The sequence below is a fragment of the Silene latifolia genome, chromosome 11, assembly GCF_048544455.1.
Source record: "Silene latifolia isolate original U9 population chromosome 11, ASM4854445v1, whole genome shotgun sequence".
Lineage (NCBI taxonomy): Eukaryota > Viridiplantae > Streptophyta > Magnoliopsida > Caryophyllales > Caryophyllaceae > Silene > Silene latifolia.
Genome location: NC_133536.1, coordinates 200,640,417 through 200,661,355, shown reverse-complemented (window position 1 = coordinate 200,661,355; position 20,939 = coordinate 200,640,417). Strand labels below are relative to the sequence as shown.

At 34.3% G+C, this 20,939-nt stretch overlaps 2 protein-coding genes across 2 annotated transcripts; one reads left to right on the top strand and one right to left on the bottom strand.

Moving 5' to 3' along the window:
- Positions 1-10,751: 10,751 nt before the first annotated feature.
- LOC141612312 (peroxidase P7-like) lies at positions 10,752-13,936 on the bottom strand. Its single transcript, XM_074431053.1, has 4 exons — positions 13,662-13,936; positions 13,238-13,429; positions 12,261-12,426; positions 10,752-11,314 (listed from the first exon to the last, which is right to left on the bottom strand). Exons 1-4 carry the CDS (start codon positions 13,869-13,871, stop codon positions 10,920-10,922), a joined length of 963 nt encoding a protein of 320 aa, XP_074287154.1. The 5' UTR covers positions 13,872-13,936; the 3' UTR covers positions 10,752-10,919.
- Positions 13,937-18,582: 4,646 nt separating this feature from the next.
- On the top strand, positions 18,583-20,656 carry LOC141614670 (uncharacterized). Its single transcript, XM_074433414.1, has 2 exons — positions 18,583-19,716; positions 20,573-20,656. Exons 1-2 carry the CDS (start codon positions 18,583-18,585, stop codon positions 20,654-20,656), a joined length of 1,218 nt encoding a protein of 405 aa, XP_074289515.1.
- The last annotated feature ends 283 nt before the right edge of the window (positions 20,657-20,939 follow it).

Genomic DNA, 20,939 nt, shown 5'->3' with positions numbered 1-20,939 from the left:
CCTTGCTTCTTTTGTTTTAGTTGTGAGGCAATGTACTTATTTGTTCTGAATTTAAGGCGATGTACTTTGTTAGTTCAAAAGATAAACAACCTATTTGGGGAAAATGCAATATTATGGTGTAATTCAAGAAATATTGGAATTAGATTACATTGATTTCAAAATACCTGTATTCCGATGTAAGTGGGTAGATAACAACAATGGTGTTCGAAATGATAATATGGGATTTACGTTGGTAAATCTTGATAAGGTTGGAAATAATTAGTATGATCCGTTCATAATGGCATCACAATCTAAACAAGTGTTTTATGTCACTGATCCCATGGATAAGCAGTGGTATGTTGTACTATCTATAAGGAGTAGACGTGGTGCATTCGATAATTGTGATGATGATGATCCAGGATGTCGTATTTGAGGGACTCAATCACCTTAAGATATCAAATGTTGACGATGATAACACTCCAAGCATCTATATGCGTGATGATCATGGTGAAGGTATTTGGGTTAACGATGAAACTTTGCCACCCAAAAAACGTCCCCGATTCTGAGATGGTTATATGAGTAAGTTAAAAATACACTCAAAGCAGAGAGTGTGGGTTGGTTTAATTATTTCTACGAAAGGCTTAATTTTTCCCAAAAAAAAATTGTTGTTGTTGATGAGTTTTATGCTCAAAAATTGTTGATATTTAGCCTACATAACTTTTCTACAGTTTATAGTAGTTTGTAAATTCGATTGTTAATTAGCAAGTTCTTCTTTGAGTTTGAAGCTCTTACTGTCATTGTGAAAATTTTCTATTATGTAATTAACTTATTTAATTGCCATTAAGTAACATATTACTTACTTAGCATGTAAATAAAATCTAACCTTCATAAAACAATGGCAATATGCATACAGAAAAATGTCACTTATTGTATTTTGTATGTTGGAATCGATATTTTAACTGATCCAAATCTCATTTCTACCATTATGCATACAGAAAAATATGGAAAATTGGTGCAAAGGCTGGGTAGTCAATAATCTGGATGTAGATAGAGAACTCTTCCATGCAGATTATGTCAAAGCAAAAAAAAAGATAATGCTCTGGGTTGGTTTGGTCAACATAAAAAAAAGTCGAGTTCAATGGCAGCTGCAACCAATCCCAATATGATATTTTAACTTATCAAAATCTCAGTTCAAAAATCTTACACCTTCTTGATAGCTGTTCAGATAAGGCAAACATGGCCATGGTATGTAAATCTTGGGCTCAGCTGCTTCTTTTTTATCCGAATTCACCTCGTGTTCTGTTGGCGTACCTCTAAACTTTACGCGGCAGTGATGTCAATGGCGTGAGGAGCGTAAGAATGGTAGACTAATTTTCCAAAGATGCAAGTGTTTTAAGATGGATAATGAGGCAGCCAGATTTATCATGTATGTTCACCAACGAAAAAATGTATTGTAGCGCGCCCATCTTAATCCACTCAATGATATTAAAACCAAATAAGTAAATGAGATGTTGCGGGGTATGCCAACCCTGACACATCAAGCAGCAAAAGAAATTGCAGTACCCTTACTAGTTCGTCGAAATTTCTATTTAGTTGAAACCGTTGATTTGATCTAGGTATAGCACAAGTGCTACTTTGTACAACATATAGTTGATGTTGTTGTATGTTGTTGGTGTGGTTATTTGTTGTTGTTGCTGTAAATTATTGATGCGGGTTTTGGAAAGAAATGCAATGAAATTGTAATTTAAAAAAAAAATAACAATAACAACGGTTAATATTAACAAAACCGTTGTTATTACTTTTCCTCCCATAAACTATTAAACGCGTGCATTACTATCAACAACGAGTTTATTACATAAAACCGTTGTTATTATCTTCCCACTCACTCTTTTCACAACGGGTAGTTTGTAACAACAACGAGGTATAAACCGTTGTTAAAATACTTACAACAACGGTTTTATGTCATTAAATCGTTGTTCTTAATTTCCCACCAAAATATTATTCAATACAATGACTTCTTTTCACAACGGTTATAAACCATTGTTAAAACGTTTGACAACGGTTTTTATCAGAAAACATAACCGTTGTAAAAACTTTTAACAACGGCCCGAACAACAACGCCCGGTTTTTTCTATAACAACGGTTATTAACCGTTGTTGTCCCCTATATCTGTAGTAGTGTTTAACTGTACATGGAATCACATTTAAAGTCCAAACGCAGATCGAAAAAAGATGAAGTATCGAACTTGTTTTCATCATTAACGATTCTTCTAGCACGACGTCTATAAGGAAAACAAAACAAGTGCATGCATAGCTCTTTAAAAATGTTACTGTGTACATTTCACATGTTAAGACATTAAAGCCTTTAACTTATACTCTTTCTGGCCCGATCATTTATTTAGCTTTAGTTTTAAGCATAAAGACCAAGGAGAAAAGAGGGCACTATTTGTAATTATTGTATTGAATGACAATTGGAAATAAGTTATGTAGATGATCAAATTGATGTTGAGAATAATTAGGATATTATTCTCTAGCTAAAATATTGTTATTATTCTTCCTAGTATTAGTCTCTTATTTTATGCTACAATTTTAGAAGAATTTCATTTTGTTCTTAGGTTGTTATGACAATCTTTGTATAAGTATCCCCTCTTGTAATCCCGAAGTTTATCATTCAATCAATACAAAATCTTCATGGTATCATAGAGCAAGGTTAATCCTTCACATTTTTTTCGATCGTCATCTCCGTCCTCATGTCGAACAACACGATCCCTAAAAAAGTGGAGCCTCTCAAACCGCTCGTGCTCATCAATGTACACTCCATTGCCAAATTTTGCGGAACCAATTCCCAACAATGGAGACTTCAACTTGAGTCTCTCCTCCAAGCTAAGGTTATGGTTTATCATCATTCATTGACGGAAGTGTACCACCCCACCACAACATATTACCTGAGAAAGATAAACAACCTACCTCAACCTCGACCGATAGTACTTGTTTTCGTCAAGATAAACTTCTATTCGTTGCCGTAACGAGCATCCTTACCTTTGCCATTAGTCCCCTCCTCAACCTTTCCACCACCATGAAGAAAGTGGGGGATGTCCTTGCGACCTTCTACGCTCTTTCCTCTCGTGGTCATATCAAACAACTCCACCATAAACTCAATGGAAGAGGCAATATAAACTTCTATTCGTTGCCGCATCGAGCACCCTCACCTCTGCCATTAGTCCCCATTTGATGTGTCGTCTCTTCAAACCCAATTTCCTCTTGAAGTAATTTTTAGTGATTTATGTATGTCACCTAATCTTTCGTTTGATCAATTTAAATACTATGTTATTTTTGTTGATGATCATTATAAAAATTTCACATGGCTACATCCACTCAAAAAGAAGTTCGACACTCGACAAACCTTTCTCCTTTTTAAAGCCCTCGTTGAGAAGCAATTTTTTCAAATATTTTTGAACTTTTATTCCGATATGGTATCTGATGGTTGGAGTTGGAAGATCGATTTTATACTCCAACACACCCCCTAACATGAATGCTCTTTGCGCTTGAAGTGTGGATGCAACTGCAAGCCTCCCATATTATTTAAGAAATGACATCAATTGTAAAATTTAAAACTGCTGTCAACAACCACCTTTTAGCATCGATTGTTTAGCAGGAAATGACGCAAAAATGACGTTTTTGGCATCGGTTTAGAATTAGAAATGATGCCAAAGCTTATTCTTTAAAATCGGTTCAAAGAAAAACTGATGCAAAAGGTTATTTCAACGTCGGTTTAGAACCGATAACAATAGTCTTTGCTATATACGTCTATGATAAAGCATCCATAATGGGCTCTTCACCATTTCTTATGAAAATGGTGAAGAGAGGGTGAATGATTAATTGGGCTTATTTTTTTAAGAGAGGAAAATCGAGGTGAAATTTGGTGAAATTTTTCACCTGTGCGAAAATTGGTGAGGAAGGGAGTGGTCCCTTACGCCATATTTTTATATATTTTTTTTGTAGCTTTTGCCAAAAGGACACACAAGTTTACCTATTTCTTGGTTTATTTCCAATTGGGATGCGCCATGTGTCCACCAACAAAAGCTCCATTTCATTTTGCCAACTATAATATATAATGACCCCATTTTGCATGATATTAAATAATAATTATTTTTTTTGTTTTTCCACCCTCTACAAAATGAATCTAATATCAATATATTTTCTCAGAAGTTTTCTCATTATAATAATATCTAAAATTATCCATACTTTGCATTCAAAAATTCCGAAAAAAAATCGATTTACAATAATAGCGGTAAAAATAAAAATATATATAAACCCAAAAATATTAATATGAATTGTTATATTGATAAAAAAAGAAAATAAATAATATAAGTGAGAGATAGTGTGGAGTATAGTAAAGTATGAGAGAGAAGGAAAGTTGAGTATTTGTTATTGCGGGTGTTTTTTGATGTTTTTTTGGTAAATTTTGATGGTGAGTGAAAATGTGAGATGGATGGTGAATTAGAGAGACAAAATCTGAAAAAGTGTAGAGTGAAAATTGGTGAAACTTATTTGATGCGGATGCTCTTATGGGCCTCTGTGTAAATCGATGCTAAATAATAATTGTCAATCGAGGTTAATGGGTGTTATCTTATTAGTGTTTGATATGTGAATTAATTAGTCCATAATAAAATATTTTGAAAGCAACGGGTTAGGTTCTGAAATTTTGAGAAAAAAGAGATTCTTGTAGTGCAAGGGGAAGGTAGGGAAATATTATTAAAAAAATGCGCATGATTTAGTCAAACTTATCTGTAGTAGCAACTATGTTGTACGAGTTAAATATGGTCAATTATAACAATCTACACATTATATGTATAGAAATTAAGAATATATTTGATATCAAAAATAATGTGTTATAGCAGATGGGAAAAGGATAAATAAAACGTTGTAAAAAAAACAAATTTTCATGGTTCACGATTGATGTGATAGCTACGTCCACTACCGGCAGAAGGGAGAGATGAGAGAGATATTTTATTGATATTGAGGAGTTACAGATTTCGGATTCAGATTACCAATTAATAGATTATACCACCAGTTGTAATACAATTAGTGGTTTAGAATCCGAGCTCTGTACTAATGTTTTCGAGTTTTTTTTTTTTTTTTAAATCTGAGTTATACTGTAAAATTTCTGAATTCACACACTTAAACATAACTAAAAAAATAAACTTTTGAGAAGCTCAAAAAAATTACGCATTAAGCTCGAATAAATGTATAGTAGTTGTACAATGCTTATTATACAACTTGAGGTATAGTAGTATTTGTGCATATTACAACCCCTATCTACTAAAAGAAATAGGAATTCTTTCATTTTTCCCTTCAAAAAGCATCTTTTATAAATAAGGAAAGTAACTACAATTATGTGTATACACTAAAAAGGATATTAATAATTACATTTTTATTTCATTAAATTATTATCTTTTAACTAAAATTAATCTTTTTATCAAGTTATATTATTTTCATCTAACTCTAAACTTTAATTTCTTAATTAAAATTTAAATAAAATTTATATAAAACTATGAATTTCTAAATCTTTTATTAATACTATCTACATTGTATAAAAGCCAAGTATTTTCTTAGCTTCTGATTGGCTGTTGAGTTTATACATGGGGCCCCCATGTTTCCTATACTAGTTAATTATCCTCTCTCCTCAACCCAATTCGTATTCATATCTCTTATTCCTATATTAATTACTTATGTAAAAATATAACTTAAAATGTCAAATTTAAATAAAATGTTGCAATTTAAATACATTCAACGGGTCTAACATGTCAAATACCGTTAATATAATTCTAATAAAATAGGGTTGTATATTATCGGATATTCAAATCTAATATTTATCAAATATTCAAATCTCCAAATATGAACTATTTATATTGTCACGGTATTGAACACTTAATCACGCTCAATTATATGTTCATGTATCTAATGATAACGCCTGCTATTATGACCCGGCATTTTTTGCACGGGTATAAAACTAGTTATTTGATAATGACTTGATATATACTACATATAAAATAAAACTGCAAGTCACTATTATTACTTTCGTGCCAAAAAAAATTGAGAGAATTAAAAAAGTGAAATTATTAACTTTGTAGGTATAAAAATATTTTGTTTAAAACACATTTCAGCACATTACCCAATTTTCTTGATTAATTGTCAACAAAGCAAAATACAATTATAAGAAATATGGACAATTAATGAAATATCAATATTTTATAAGTAATTTATTTATAAACAAAACACTATATATACCGTGCATTTATTGCATGTGGTCTAAACTAGTAAGTTATTATATGCATAACTACTAGTATTCACTACTACAAATCAAGGCAACTACAACGCCCCTTTAACAACGTTTATGCACGAAAATCACAATAGACGTTGTAGAATGTATGGCGCGATTTTTACTAAACTTAATTACAACGGGTATGGTTATATAACCGTTGTTATACGTTTTAACAACGGGTTAAATTTGCACAACCGTTGTTAATAATTTGGCGCAAAGTTAGTGAAAAGTAATCACAACGGGTATTTTTAAACCCGTTGTTAAAACTTATTTGACAACGGTTGTTGATTTACAACCGTTGTTAAAACTTATTTAACAACGGTTGTTGTTTAACAACCGTTGTCAATACTTTCCATACTATAAACCACACAAACACAGATCACTCTGACCCACAAAACACATACATAACCTAACACAAACACAAACACAGACAAACACAAACACAAACACAAACACACTTTCTCATCGTCTCTTTCTCTCTTTCTCATCGTCGCTTTATCATCTCGCCGTCACTGTTGGTTTCATCGTCTCTTACTTTCTCTAATTATCAGGTAAATCTCGCCGTCACTGTTGGTTTCATCGTCTTTCATCGTCATTGTTTTCTTTTTTTAATTATTTCATTTGCATGTATATATGATGGGTTTTTATCGATCATTATTATGTTATTATTCGCTTAATTAGCTCGTAAAACAAATTAAATAAAATAAAACAAAGAAGAAGCAAGATGATAGAGAGGAATGCATGATAAACTTAATTAATAATTCATTAATATATATATATATATATATATATATATATATATATATATATATAAATACATAAATTAAAAAAAGAATTACATTTCTAAAAATGCAATTCTTATATTTTCATAGAGAATCTTATTCTCTTCTATGATATCCCTCCTCTCCTCCTTAGCTATTTGGAGGTTTCGTTCGCAGATTGCTATATCGTCATATAGCCGCAACAACGCCGCTTCTTTCTCTGTCAAGCCATTTCTTTTGGCGTCCTTGAGTGCGGCTTGAGCATCCACAAGATAGCTCCTAAAACTGTCCTCGATGTGGAGCAACCGGCGGATGAAGCTAGTATTTTTCTCGGTCATAGTAAGAGTTTTAAGGATGTAATCGTTCATTTTGTTGATGAACTTTGGAGTTGTTAGTTTGAAAGATTAATTAGGGGTTGGAGATTGTTTTAGCAGTTAGGGTTTGAAGATAGTGAGATAACGGAATGGTGGTTGAGATAATGTATGTATTTATACTAAGTAATGTGTCCTTTGAGTTATTTTTTAATTAATATAATATATGCATGTTTAGGAAGTTGTGCCATAATCATCATATCTCCCTGCTTCAAATCTAATGTAAACCCTTCTTATTCCATATATTGTCCATTCATATGCACAAAGACAGGGGATGAAGTAATAATGCATGCATCGGAATTATAACGGGCCCCGTAATTATGCATGCATCTAGTAATATTTAATTTAATTTTTTTTTTATTTTGTAAAAACAAACAACAACGGTTATGTAGATACAATCCGTTGTCTTTAGTTATAACGACGGTTCCTTGTAAATTAACCGTTGTTATAACTTTCCCACCAAAATTGAGTCACACTTTCCACAACGGGTTTTGATACTTAAAACCGTTGTTAATAGTTTTAACAACGGATTCCTTAAGAAAACAAACCGTTTTTAAAACCTTTTACAACGGACGCTTTAACAACGTCCGCTTTTTTATATAACAACGGTTTTTAACCGTTGTTATAGCCTGTATCTGTAGTAGTGATTAGGTAAAGAGAGTATATATAGGTAAACTCCCTAAAACCTAATCAGAATTATGGTAAGTCCATAAACAGAACACTAGTCCAACTGTTGAGGTTTCGGAGGGCGTTTCACCCATAGATCCCGGTTAGAGCGAGACTCCGTGTTAGTCATTCAAAACCGCAATTATCAGATTCAAGGCATTATTCAACATAGTAGATTATTGACAGGTTATCTTTAGATGTTTAAAATATGTATTTAAAACCTAATTTTACACAAAAATAATAGAGATCGATAAAATCTGACATCTAATTAAAATTATTATATTTAGCTTAAATTATGAATGACAATATTAATACTCCCTCCAATCCGCTATGTTGTTCCCCTTTGATGTGGCACAAGGATTAAGGGTGGATATCTATAAAAGACATAGGTGGGGTTTGGTGATATGAGAGAAGAATGAATAATTAGGAGTTAATTAATGAATTGTGGGCACAAACATTAAACTAAGGAATAAAATAGGAGTAAAAGAGTTGAATGAGTTTTGATGATAGAAGAGAGATCAATAAAATAAGAGTAAAAGTTAGCAAAATAGAAAACGGAAGAAAACCTAATCAATCTGTTTTAGAAAATATGGAAGAAAATAGAGAATTGGAGGGAGTATATAACATTGGGGCCTTGAGGGGATAAAAATTGGTATAATTATTGACTAATCATGAGTCCGTCACTCTTGGGAGTAAGAGGATTTAGGCCTATAACTAGTTTTTTCAATTATTGAATAATACACTAAAATGGGGATGAATTCTCTTATTACTTTTCTCTTCATTACCTTCCATTTCTTCTTATTATAATAATATCATTATTCTCTCTACCTCTTAAAAACAATATGGAAAGTTAAATCGCTCTAAACAAAATCCAAACCCTTAAAACTAATGCAAGGTACTCGAGAGAAGGTATAACTGGAGAGGAACTTTCCCCACTAAAATATATGGGAGTTGAGTCATTATACACATGAGATGTTCCTTGTAAGATTAACATGGACAAAATAGAGTGTTTTATCACTTCATTCCTCTTTGTCTAATTCTTCTTTGGGAATATTAGTAAACTAGCACATCACCAGTAACTTCACTAAGAAAAACAGCTACTTAGGACTTTGATGCTTTCACCGACGAACCTAATCAATTTTTAAAAGTCATACTTGGAAATGTGACGGACATGGTCACATTACTCACATAGTCACATGGTATGCGTCAACGTTCTCTACGCAAGTTCATTTGTCTTTTTTTGTCTTATACTACCAATTTTCGTATAACATATGAGACCATTTTATGGTAAGATAAACCTAAAACGTAAATATGCATAATAGTTGATTATATATTATGATCGATTATTAGATTATAACTAAATCGGAGAAAAGTTTACAATTTTTACAATTATATTATCATTTATTTGACAATTTAACTCATTATGACAGTCTAATAAAACTATTTTAGTTATTCGATCGGTAATAGAACATGTTTATATTTTCAATATAGCGATTATTCTTTAGTTCTGAATTATGAAATAAAACAAAAGGTTCCTTAAAGAGGTAGTTATAAATCCAATTTTCATCTGACGTTATTTAGAAACATGATACTTTTATAGTTAATATCGCTAATACAAGAATAAGGTTGTTTGTAAGCATGATTATGCTAGGAATGATCGTGTCTACTCAGCTGGCATTTTCTTTGTAAGGCCAATTACTTACTCATGGGGCTCATGGCCTTTAGTTGATATAATCTCAATCACATAAATCACACTTTACAGCTATTTTACACTTTTCCTCCGGGTAATCTACCAACTAATTATTGTACGAGAGTAACCTTGTCTTTTTCAGGTAGATTTGGAATCATACATACATAAAAGCACCTTTTAGCAAGGGTTATTAAGTTATGCTTCTATAACACAAATTTTCATCTCAGACAGAAGTATCGTCTTAAATTTAAAACGGGTCAAGTTATATCTCATTTATATAGATAGGACAAAGTTTGACCATACCTAACATATTTAATCCGTCTTAATTTTTAATGGATACATCCGTCTAAAGAAAAACTAGTTGGATGGGAAACACAAAGTTTGACCATGCCTATCATTTATTTTAGTTTAGAATTTCATATTAGTGTTCCACTCGATAACCAAGTAGTGTTCTTACATTGAATGTCTACGTACGTACGTAGATTAAACTATGCCTATACATTATTTTAATTATACGATCATCTATAAAAGATTCTGAAAAAGAACAATAATTTGTTGTCTATAATGCATGAGATGCGATCTAAGAACTTCTGAATTATTAGGGATGTCCTTGTTTTAGTCATCACCATTCTTTTCTAAGTCATATGATACACAAATTCCTATATAAGACGGTTTATTATCAACCTGTATAGGTCTATTACAAGATACTTATCTACTTCTTTAAATTCTTGAGAATTGCCCCGCTTTTTAAGATTTGTAAGGACTATTTTAATCAATTGAAGCAATTCCTAAGAATCACATGGAATATGATTTTACGATATTGGATGTAAATAGCTAAATAATACTCTCTCCATCTCAGTCAATAATTTACATTTGCTTTATTTTCCCTTCATAAAAAAACAAATTGAAACTATTCACTAGGATAGAAGGAGTAATCCACAATCTTGCATCATATATAAATTGGTCATGGAAAGGGTGAATTGTTGCATATATAATAATAATGAAATCGATCATGATAAAGTAAATTCGACTAATTACAACCCTGTAAAACATGATTCTATCTATACGTAAGACTAAAGAATGGTACAATTGAATTTAAACATTGTAAAAAAAAATAACTAAAAATAATTAGGGCTTCTTGTTAGACCGTCGACAATGTCGTCTAATTTCGCCATTAGTACCGGTAAGCGGGGTAATATCACCCATTTTAATCATGGCCTTAGAAAAACTATTGTAAAACTTGGTAACATCCCTTGAGAATTTTCTAACTATAGGATCAGCTTTGTTGCTATTATAGATCTCTTGATCAGAATGCAGCAAACCTTTCTTGACCAACAAATTCTTGTAATATAAATTGTCAAAATGTGATGGTGTTTTTAGGTCCAATCCTTGTAAAACGGTGTCGTTTCCTTCTCTTGGGCACTTGCTTCTTAATGATTCCGCAAATGATGGGCTTATGTCAAAGTCTCCATAAATTCTTTGTCTAAATGTTGCGCATCTTGCGAAACCGATTGTATGTGCTCCTGTCATTTATATTGTCACAAATTATTAGATATAATAATAACTTGGGTCTAAAATCAGCTCACATACATTTATCATACACTGCAGATGTCGATAAGTTAGTTAGTGAAGCTGCTATGAGATTCGCTATTTATAACCTAAATTCAAATCCTGTTAGCCACTCTTTGAATTGCATTGTGTATAAAAATGCACCGTGAATACTTTGTCTTGTTGACAAACGTTGATCTAACTTAATCGGGTATCTAAAGTCGACACATTTTTGAGTTGGTATGACTTCATATTCGTCATTTTAGTCTGAAATAATAAAATCGAGTTTTGAGGTCATTTTAAAGCCAAATGTAACCACTTTTTAGAAAATAATTAACCATTAGTTGCAGCACCAGCTAAAATATTATTATTACAATTGACCACAAAATAGTCACAAAACCATTTCAAAAGAAATTAATCGTTTCAAACAAGAACTTTTTCGTACTTGTGTATTGGACTATTGGGGCCTACTAAAAAGGAAAGTTTACATTGTTCACATGTAACAATGTAGAAATTGAAAAATTTGCATGATCCTAGACACATGCAACATTGTACTCCGTTACATATGGGGTTGATGTATTCATGAGATTCAAGAAGGGAAGTTGAAATCCACAAAGCATGCCACTTATTCAGCACTATCTAGCACAAAATTTCATGACATTTTGTACTATGTAACTCTAAATTTGTTAATTTTAATGGTCCACCAATTCATATGATCATTCATCATATCTTTTGTAAACATTTGCCCAATCTCGTCCATCATACACACAAGTGGCAACCTAAAATTTACTGTAAGATCGTCGTATGGTACAATCAGTTAAAAAAAACCATTTTATAGTAAAAAATGATCATTTTAGGTTAAAAAGTCCAACAGGACCAATGTGTTGAAAAATTGAAATAGAAGCGAGTAGGGTAATATACCGGAAAGGGCGACGAGATCCTCGAAAGTGAGGCCGACATTGGCGAAATTGGAGGTGAGCACGGTGATATTGGAGGAAGGTGCCGGAATTAAGAGATTAGCAGCAGTTCTGTTAGCAGTAGTAGAGTCTCTTCTTCCCAATTGTACTTCCCAAGTTGGACCTCCTAACTGTCACAATTTGTATTATTAAATTCCATAATAAGAATTCAGAATTGCGCAGCAAAAGATATGGTAGGTATAATTAAGTCAGCCTCATTAATTACATTTCCAATGTCTTAATTAAATCATTAATTCCAACTTGTGCTACGTTAACAAGTCATACTAGTAATGAAATAAACAATTTATTATGCATAGTAGTACGTCCTATTCGTTACAGTCTCACATATAGTAAAGTAAGTCATGATTTGTCGTTAAGACGGTATATTACTAATATAATAAAGTAAACTACACAAAAAATCGAAAATAAAACTAAAAAACTAAAATTGTCATTGTTTAGGAGAGTGACCGCCTCTAGTAACTCCCCCACTGTTCATTATAAACCGGTTAATTAAACCCATAATAAAATTGGCAGATTAAAATGATCAATTTCCCTAGGTACAATAACTCCCTATTTTTCTACGACCTATGGGAGTTTTCTTTGCCAGCAGCCAATTGGCATGATCATTGACGGACTTGATTTACAATCTTACGGTTTTTACATTGTGCATACGAAAGGGTGATATTAAAACTTTGAATCGTCTGATAATACCCTATCATGGATCGGATACTAAACCGAAATTTATAAGAATTTGGGTTGATTAGTCAATCATAATTAAGTTGACTAACTTTATTTAATTTTGATGTAACTGTCAATTTGGAGAGAAAAGAATGACTAAATTTATAGAAGTCTATTTTTACTTTATTGAGGATTAAAATAAAATTAATAAAGTTTTGGAGAATAAAGTTTGTGCAACTTTACTGAGAATATAAATGAACTTACATGAAAAACAGAATCTCTCGCAGCAATAGCAAGAATATCAGCACACGATACTACATTTGGACAAGCCTTCTCCAATTGTGCTTTGATCACATCTACCACATGAAATCCTCTTAATGAATTATTGTTCGGAAATGCCGTCTTTTCTCCGATGAATGTACCGTTATCATCTAGTAGCACCGACGCATCGCATCCCTACAATTATACACAAGGGGTGGAGTCATGATTTAAATTTAGCAGGAGCGAAAAATTTCAATGAGGCAAAAAGGTAATACGTTGCCCTATTATTTGATCATATTGTTAACTACACACCGACAAATTGTTTGATGAAAATTGCGACATGTGAGACTGACTCATGCAAGACTCGCTTATGGTAAAATTGAGAAATTAATCATATGGTAAGATAAAATGGCAAATATGGACTTACATTGACGAAACAATCATGGAAATGAAGTCGTAACAAGGAGGCACCCAATCGAGTCTCGTTCGTTAGAGCTTCTATGACGACATTGTTTACGATGTCGAGGGCTTCCGGACATGAATACGAGTAGTAATCTGGGGAGAGCTGGGCTTGAATTGTAACACTAAAAATGATCAGAAAAGTGCATATGATTTGTAGGTTGAATAAAGCAGCCATTTTTAATTTGCTGCTTAAGATTTTAATTAAGTACGTACTGTTGGAAATTAAATGACTCCTTTTATATATATAGGGCCCAGTGATACACACATTAGGCCAGTAGGCCGGCACTAAGAGACACTGAATGAAAATATGAAATGCACATCAAAAATTATATCAAAAATTATTATGACGGGTCATAAGCTTGTAATGTCTTAAAATCGTTTTAAATAATAATTAAAAAAAGTTATTGTTTTTTTTGGTACATCAAAAAAATGGTGATAATGAAATGTCACAAGTAAGAATAGCTTAATGTACTTATGGTTTGCATACAGAAATTATTGCTTAAAATAATATTCCCTTCCAGTTACTATATTGTTCTCATTTGATATGGGCACAATACTTAAGAAAAAGTATTAAAATAGGAGTAAAAGAGTTGTGTGGGGTTAATGATAGGAGAGAGAGATGAATTATTAGTAGTTAAATAAAGAATTGTGGGGCCAAAACATAAAGGAAAGTAATAAAATAGAGTAAAAGAGTTGTGTGGGGTTTGGTGATAGGAAAGAGGATTGAATAAAATAAGAGTAAAAGTTTCTAAAAATAGAAAGAAGAACATTAGTTGAATAATCCGTTTTGGAAAAGAGGGAACATTATAGTGACTGGGAGGGAGTAATACACGTCTTCAGATCGGGTCATGTATGGTTGATGAAACAAAAGCTGATGCTAAGGGCTAGGGACTAACACCTAGTTCAATAAGTCTTGGTATAGATGGGTGGAGCGAACAGACGGGTAAAGATCTCTAATAAAATGGGTAGGGGGGACAAGGTGGGGCACCCCCATGTGCTTCCCACTTTATGGCAAATGAGTATTTTGTGAGGTAAAATGGTATCCGTCTATACGTATAGACGGATAGTGTCCGTCTATAATGAGAATTTGTGCACCTAGTTTATCTAATACTCTCTCCATACCAGACCAAAGGTAACACTTACTATAAAGGGACGTACCACACCAAAGGTAACATTCCTTATTTGGCCCACAACATTACCAAGTTATCCTTATACCCATTTGATATTTACACAAAATGTCATTACATACCCCACCTACCAACCCACAATTACATACCCCACCTATTTTTTCCCTCTTTACCCTTACTTTTTCCACATTTTCTTAAATACTCCATTTTTTCCTACGTTACCTTTGGTGTGGTACGGAGGGAGTATTTACTATGTTCTATTGAATTTTTTACGTATTTTGTTTTAGGCTGTTCTATTTGATTGTTTTTTACATATGAAAATATAAAATAAACTTGTCGGCATTTCTTAACATTTGTGCAAAAAAATAAACGTACAAAATTTAATGGAACAAGGAAAAATATGAGAGGTGGAGAATATTTGAGTCGTTTTTATTTTAAATCGAATAATGTTATCGTAAGACCGACGTACGGACCACATATGGTCAGTAAATACAAAATACTCCCTCCTATTCTTAATAACTCTCCCTATTTCCTTTTTTTCGTTTATTCACAATACCCTCCATATTTCCTTATTTGGCAAACTTTTATACTTATTTTAATCACCTCACCCCACAACAATACCCCACAATACTCATACTTTATCTTATTTTAACCACTTTACCCCACAACAATACTTATTTTAATTACACAATATCTTCCCTCTCTCCAATCTCCTACCCCACTACAATACTTTACCATATACTTCTCTCCCTTAATTCGCGTGCCCTCCATGAAAGGGGAGGGTTATTAAGAATAGGAGGAAGTATAAAATAAGACTGTTTATTGATATGAGACGACCCTTTTATTAACTAAAAATAAATGAGTTTTTTATATGAAAAATGATAGTTTTACTTACGGAGTAACAAATTATTGTAAGAGATACTCCTATACAACAAAGAACACAAATGGTATTGCGGTGGTGAGAAATTGAGAAGCACGTTTTGGATGTCAATTATGGAGGAGACTAGTCTAAACTTGTCACATGGCAGTGTGGATACATATGGGCAATAATAGTAGTGTGAATCTTTGCAGGTTCTAGTAGTGAGTAAGTAATACAATGGAATATGGATACGTAGTCAGTCTACTTACTACCCAATTATTTGACAGATGTGTAATTTGTCAAGGCACAATATTAATTATCCGTTTTGAGAGGAGACAGAGTTAGTTATGGAGGAGTGATCGCCAATGATACCTGTTTTTTTAGGTACATGATTTGAACTTGTGGACTTATGGGGTCTATTGCTAATTGTTGAGTGAAACTCTGAATTCGAAGTGATTATGGGTCGAGTCCGTGCAAGCTTAAATAACTTAAATAACTAGTTCTTAAAGGGTTTGAAGAGGTTCCTCGTTAAGCTTAAATAACCAATGCTTAAAGGGCTTGAAATTTGAAAGTATTACTCATATTAACAAAGTGTATTCTTTTTCTGGTTATCCATACAAAAGAACTTCATAGCTCAATGTGTTTAATCGGGAGTAGTTTTAAGATGGGCTACCTTCTAAAAAAGTTCCCAAAATGTGCATGAGTGATGACAAAATCAGGACAACAAAAGGGTCTTGCTATACGTCGTCGACAAATTACTAAATATCGTCGACAATTAACGTAAAATTCCAAGTTTGCCCTCCATATCGGTCTCACCAAAATGCAATTTCCGTCTCAAAACAGAAATGAAATTACCGTCTCACTAAAACACAAGTCACCGTCTCACTAAAATATTTCAAACCAAAAAAAAAAAGTCGGGTTTTGTAATTAACAACATGAACGGGAACGATTTTAACAACGATTTCAACAATGAAGATAGTAACGAGGTTAGTTTACGATTTAGTTTTGTTAAAAATTTATGTTTTATTATCGTTTGAATCCCGAATTAGGATAGATGCCATGAATGTAGACGGAATTATGATAGAATTTGTGACGGATTTATATGAAAAAGCAATTGAAAAAAAAAAAAAAAAAAAAAGAAATAACACGGAACTGAGCTGAGACGTGGGGATTCTTCGTCCCAGGCCCAGTCCAGACGAAGCAGGGGCTCGTCTCCTGATGGGTTTGGACGAAGGATTCCTTCGTCTGGGCTTGGAGTTGGACGAAGGATTCCTTCGTCTGGCCCAATGTTGTTTTTTTTTTTTCTTTTTTTTTTTTCTTTTTTTTTTTTTTTCCCGACTCGTTTTGTATAAAATAATTAATTTCCGTCTTTGTATTAAAATTTTTTATTTTTTATAGTTTCCGACAATTCAAATAATTATAATTAATTTCCGTTATTTCCGACTCGTTGTGTACAATTCAAAAAATAACTTATTACCGTGTTTGTATTAATTTTATATTATTTTATATTTACTTCGACTAGTCCCGTAGCAAATAATTGAATTAATAACTAACTTGTTGAAATGCGTGCGCAGGTGATTAACGATGGAGACGGTGTTGATTACTCAGATCATTTTACGACAACCAGATTTTTTGCATCTAGTACTGAAGCGTTTAATTGGGCATATGAGATCGAGCTCCGACTCGGGTTTGGTATAAAAAAAGCAAGCAACAAGAAAGTTGGTCGTAACACGAATTTGAGACAACGTTATTTTGTTTGTCGGATGGGTGGAAAAGGTCCCGTAAATAAGGATGTCGATTCTTTAATGAGGGGTAACACCGCTACCGCGTGGTGCAATTGCAAATTTTCAATGAAAGTTGTTGAATTAGAAGAGAATAAGTGGCAGCTTGTGATGAGATCCGGGTTTCATAATCATGGTTTAACGTTGTATTGTGACGGCGACAGATACTTTGCAAAGCTTGATGACGAGGAGTTGGCTTATATCGATGCCCAAGTTAGAGCTCACGTTAGACCGGCAATTATTAGTGCGGGTTTGCATCAGCGGAATCCGGAAAAGTCAAGACCTAATCGGCGACAAATCTACAACCGTTCTCAGAAAGTAAGGGCCGAGGAAAGAGAAGGGAGAAACCCAAGCACATGAGATGTTAGCACTTGCGGTTCAAAGATAAGTACGTTCATTATTGGGTCACCGATCGGAGACCGACGAGCTAACCCACGTGTTCATGTCTCATCCCGAAGCCGTTAAGATGTTTCGATCATACTATTATGTGGTACAGATCGATTCCACGTACAAGACAAATGAATACCGTCTTCCGCTTGTTGAGATGGTTGGAGTCACACCCGTCGGGAAGAGCTTTGTCATCGCATATGCTCTTGTGACGCATGAGTCCGAGGAGAAATATTTGTGGGTCCTACGGAAACCGAAGGCCCCGCTAAATGATGTCGTTCAACCTAATGTTATTGTTGCGATTGCGAGGGAGGGTTGTTGAACGCGATTCCCATTGTTTTTCCGGATTCGTCTCACTTGCTATGTCTTTGGCATATATATTCTAACGTGGAGACGAAAGCACTTGATATCACGGGTCGGGATAGTTGGGCTAAGCACGTAACCTTTACTTTGTTTATCTGCGGTTGTCGAGGCGGAAACCGAAGAAAAGTTTAATGTTGCGTGGGGCAAATTGGCAAGGGAATGGGCGGGAGTGGCGGCTTATATTGAGAGGCAATGGTTCCCGCACTTGGAAAAATGGGTCAAGTATAGAACGAACAAGATAAGTCATTTTGGGAATACTTCTACATCCCGGGTTGAGTCGGCTCATGCGAATTTGAAGAGATGGTGAATAGCTTGAAACGGCGATTGATAGCATCCGGATTCGGTTTCATTCTTTGATGGAAACGCAACATGTTGAGATCCGACACTTGTTGGAGTTATCTAGAAGAAGCGGTTGTGGGGATTCAGAGATTATTTTCCAGGCTTTCCTATAAAATATCAAAGAATGCCATCATTGAATTGCGTGAAGAATTCGAAAGGGGTGCCAAGATGACGGAAGATGCCTTGATGATCGATTGCGGTTGTGTAAAGGCTACTACACTTGGTTTGTTATGTGCTTGTTCACTTCATCGCATTGCTAGAAACGGATCTCGGGTTCCTGTTGATGTTTTACATGCATTTTGGAGGAAGTTAGAGTACGATGGTTCGGAGGCAATGCCGACTTGTGACGATGATCGATTGGAGGAGTTATTCGATGAAATTCGGAATGCGGATTCGAGTATGAGATCATCCATGTTCGATGCCCTTTACTCTCAGATACATCCGCAAGAGGAGGATGTAAACGAGCCTCGGGTGAACGAGAACCCTAGAGGACGTCCGAGTAGGGGAACTCGTAGAGATCCGTCCGCCGTTGAGCATGCGCGTGCACGGGTTCGAGTACGTACTCCGTCTTCCCAACGTACTCCGTCTAGTACCCCCCGTTCTACTCCGACGGTTCCTGTTACTCCGTCGTCTACTCCCCGTTCTACTCCGTCGGTTAGTTTTACTCCATATAGAACCCCCCGGTCCACTCAAACGGGCCCCGGTACACCGTCTACCACTGCTACCACGACTACGGGGAGTTTCGGCACAACGTATTGCGCACCTCTTGAGGTCGACTACACCATTGGTGATTTGAGGTATTTTCCTTATCGTGACTTCCTGCCTTCATTTTTTCACGAGTATGTAGAAGCATGGTTTAATCCTTACGGAGACGGTCATTGTGGTTTTCGAGTTATCTCACATGCTGTTCGGGGTGACCAATCTCATTTCACGATGGCTAGAACAGATTTACTTAGGGAAATTCGTAGTCCCGATTACCGTGATAATATCTATGGCCCAGCGAGATTTGATGCGAAGGTAGCTAGAATTACATTTATGGATCAGATACCGTGTGGCTCGGGTAATTGGATGGACAGTTTCGATCTATATGGTTATGCTACGATGTACAATTGGGTGATATGTTGTATTTCTGCATTTGACGATCCGAAGGTCGACATTGGAATGGTAGTTTTACTTATTTGCCTTTACGCCCCCCCCCCCCCCCCGGAGTACGTACCCCATATGGTGTCTTATAGGTATTACATGCGGGAAACCACTATTTGCGGCTCCGGGTACGCCCCTTGTCACCTATGCCTCCATTAGCCCATTGTTGGGTACATGATGCAAGCGTAGATCATTATAATAGCCTGTATCGACATCAGTTTGGTGTATGGCGCGAATTTGCGAGTTCATCTTAGCTTTTATTGTATCTTTTATATTATATATCCGAATATTGTACCTTATATTTTATTTTATTTATCCGATTATCGTAGTTTATTATCTTCTGCATCCGATTAAATGACTTAAAACGTAATTTAATTAAAACATTCCTTAAAACGCGTTTTGACATAATTAAAACATAAACCAATAAAAACATAATTAAAACATACCATACCCTAAATACCAAACCCTAAATATCAAACCCTAAACCCTAAACCCCAAACCCTAAATAGCAAACCCTAAACCCTAAACCCGACCAATTGAAGGCCTTGATTTTAAGAATCAAATTTGCAATCGTTGTAAAAGAAACGCTATCATCATGATTTCCGGGACAGCTACTAATCCGAAGAAAGCTTTTTTTAAGTGCGTACCTTGCGATCGTTTTGTGTCGTGGTTGACTGAAAATCATTTAACAATAACAAAAAAGTTGAATATAGCATGTCAAGATGAAGGTGATGATGCATCAAGTGGAAATGTCATGAAAGAGCAAGTGATAGGTATAAAAAAGGAGATTTCGGAAATGACAAGGATGATGAAATTTTATTTCAAGTGTATCTTGTATTTGTTTGTTTTCATTATGTTGGCCATTGTCATGAAGTAGTTACTATTTCCAGAAATGTATGAATTTGCATCAGTTGTTATGTATTCAAGAAATTTAAGAAATTTCAGAAATTTCAGAATTTAAAACCGTCATGTTTTTTGAAATAAACAACGTTCAAATAGTCAACTAACATAATCATCCAACATAAAAAATGTCTTCAAAACCGTACAACATAAATGAAAACAAACACAAACTAGTTATCATCCTCTTGGTCGCTATCAGTGTACACACCATCTGATCTACGCTGAACAACATCACCGGGTGTTTGACGAGGTCCTCGCTGACGTATGATATCCCCAGCCCTCTCAATCAATGGGCCGACGTTCTTCATCATCTTGCGGAGGAAGGCAAGCTGTTTCTTGTCATC

What these genes read in the sequence shown, in the direction of transcription:
- LOC141614670 (XM_074433414.1), top strand. Translation starts at nt 18,583, where the DNA reads ATGTTGAGATCCGACACTTGTTGGAGTTATCTAGAAGAAGCGGTTGTG. An exon ending in CGAAGGTCGACATTGGAATG is followed by an intron (nt 19,717 to 20,572) that starts GTAGTTTTACTT and finishes GTCATGAAGTAG; the next exon opens with TTACTATTTCCAGAAATGTA.
- LOC141612312 (XM_074431053.1), bottom strand. Translation starts at nt 13,871, where the DNA reads ATGGCTGCTTTATTCAACCTACAAATCATATGCACTTTTCTGATCATT. An exon ending in TCCATGATTGTTTCGTCAAT is followed by an intron (nt 13,430 to 13,661) that starts GTAAGTCCATAT and finishes GTATAATTGTAG; the next exon opens with GGATGCGATGCGTCGGTGCT. An exon ending in CGAGAGATTCTGTTTTTCAT is followed by an intron (nt 12,427 to 13,237) that starts GTAAGTTCATTT and finishes AAATTGTGACAG; the next exon opens with TTAGGAGGTCCAACTTGGGA.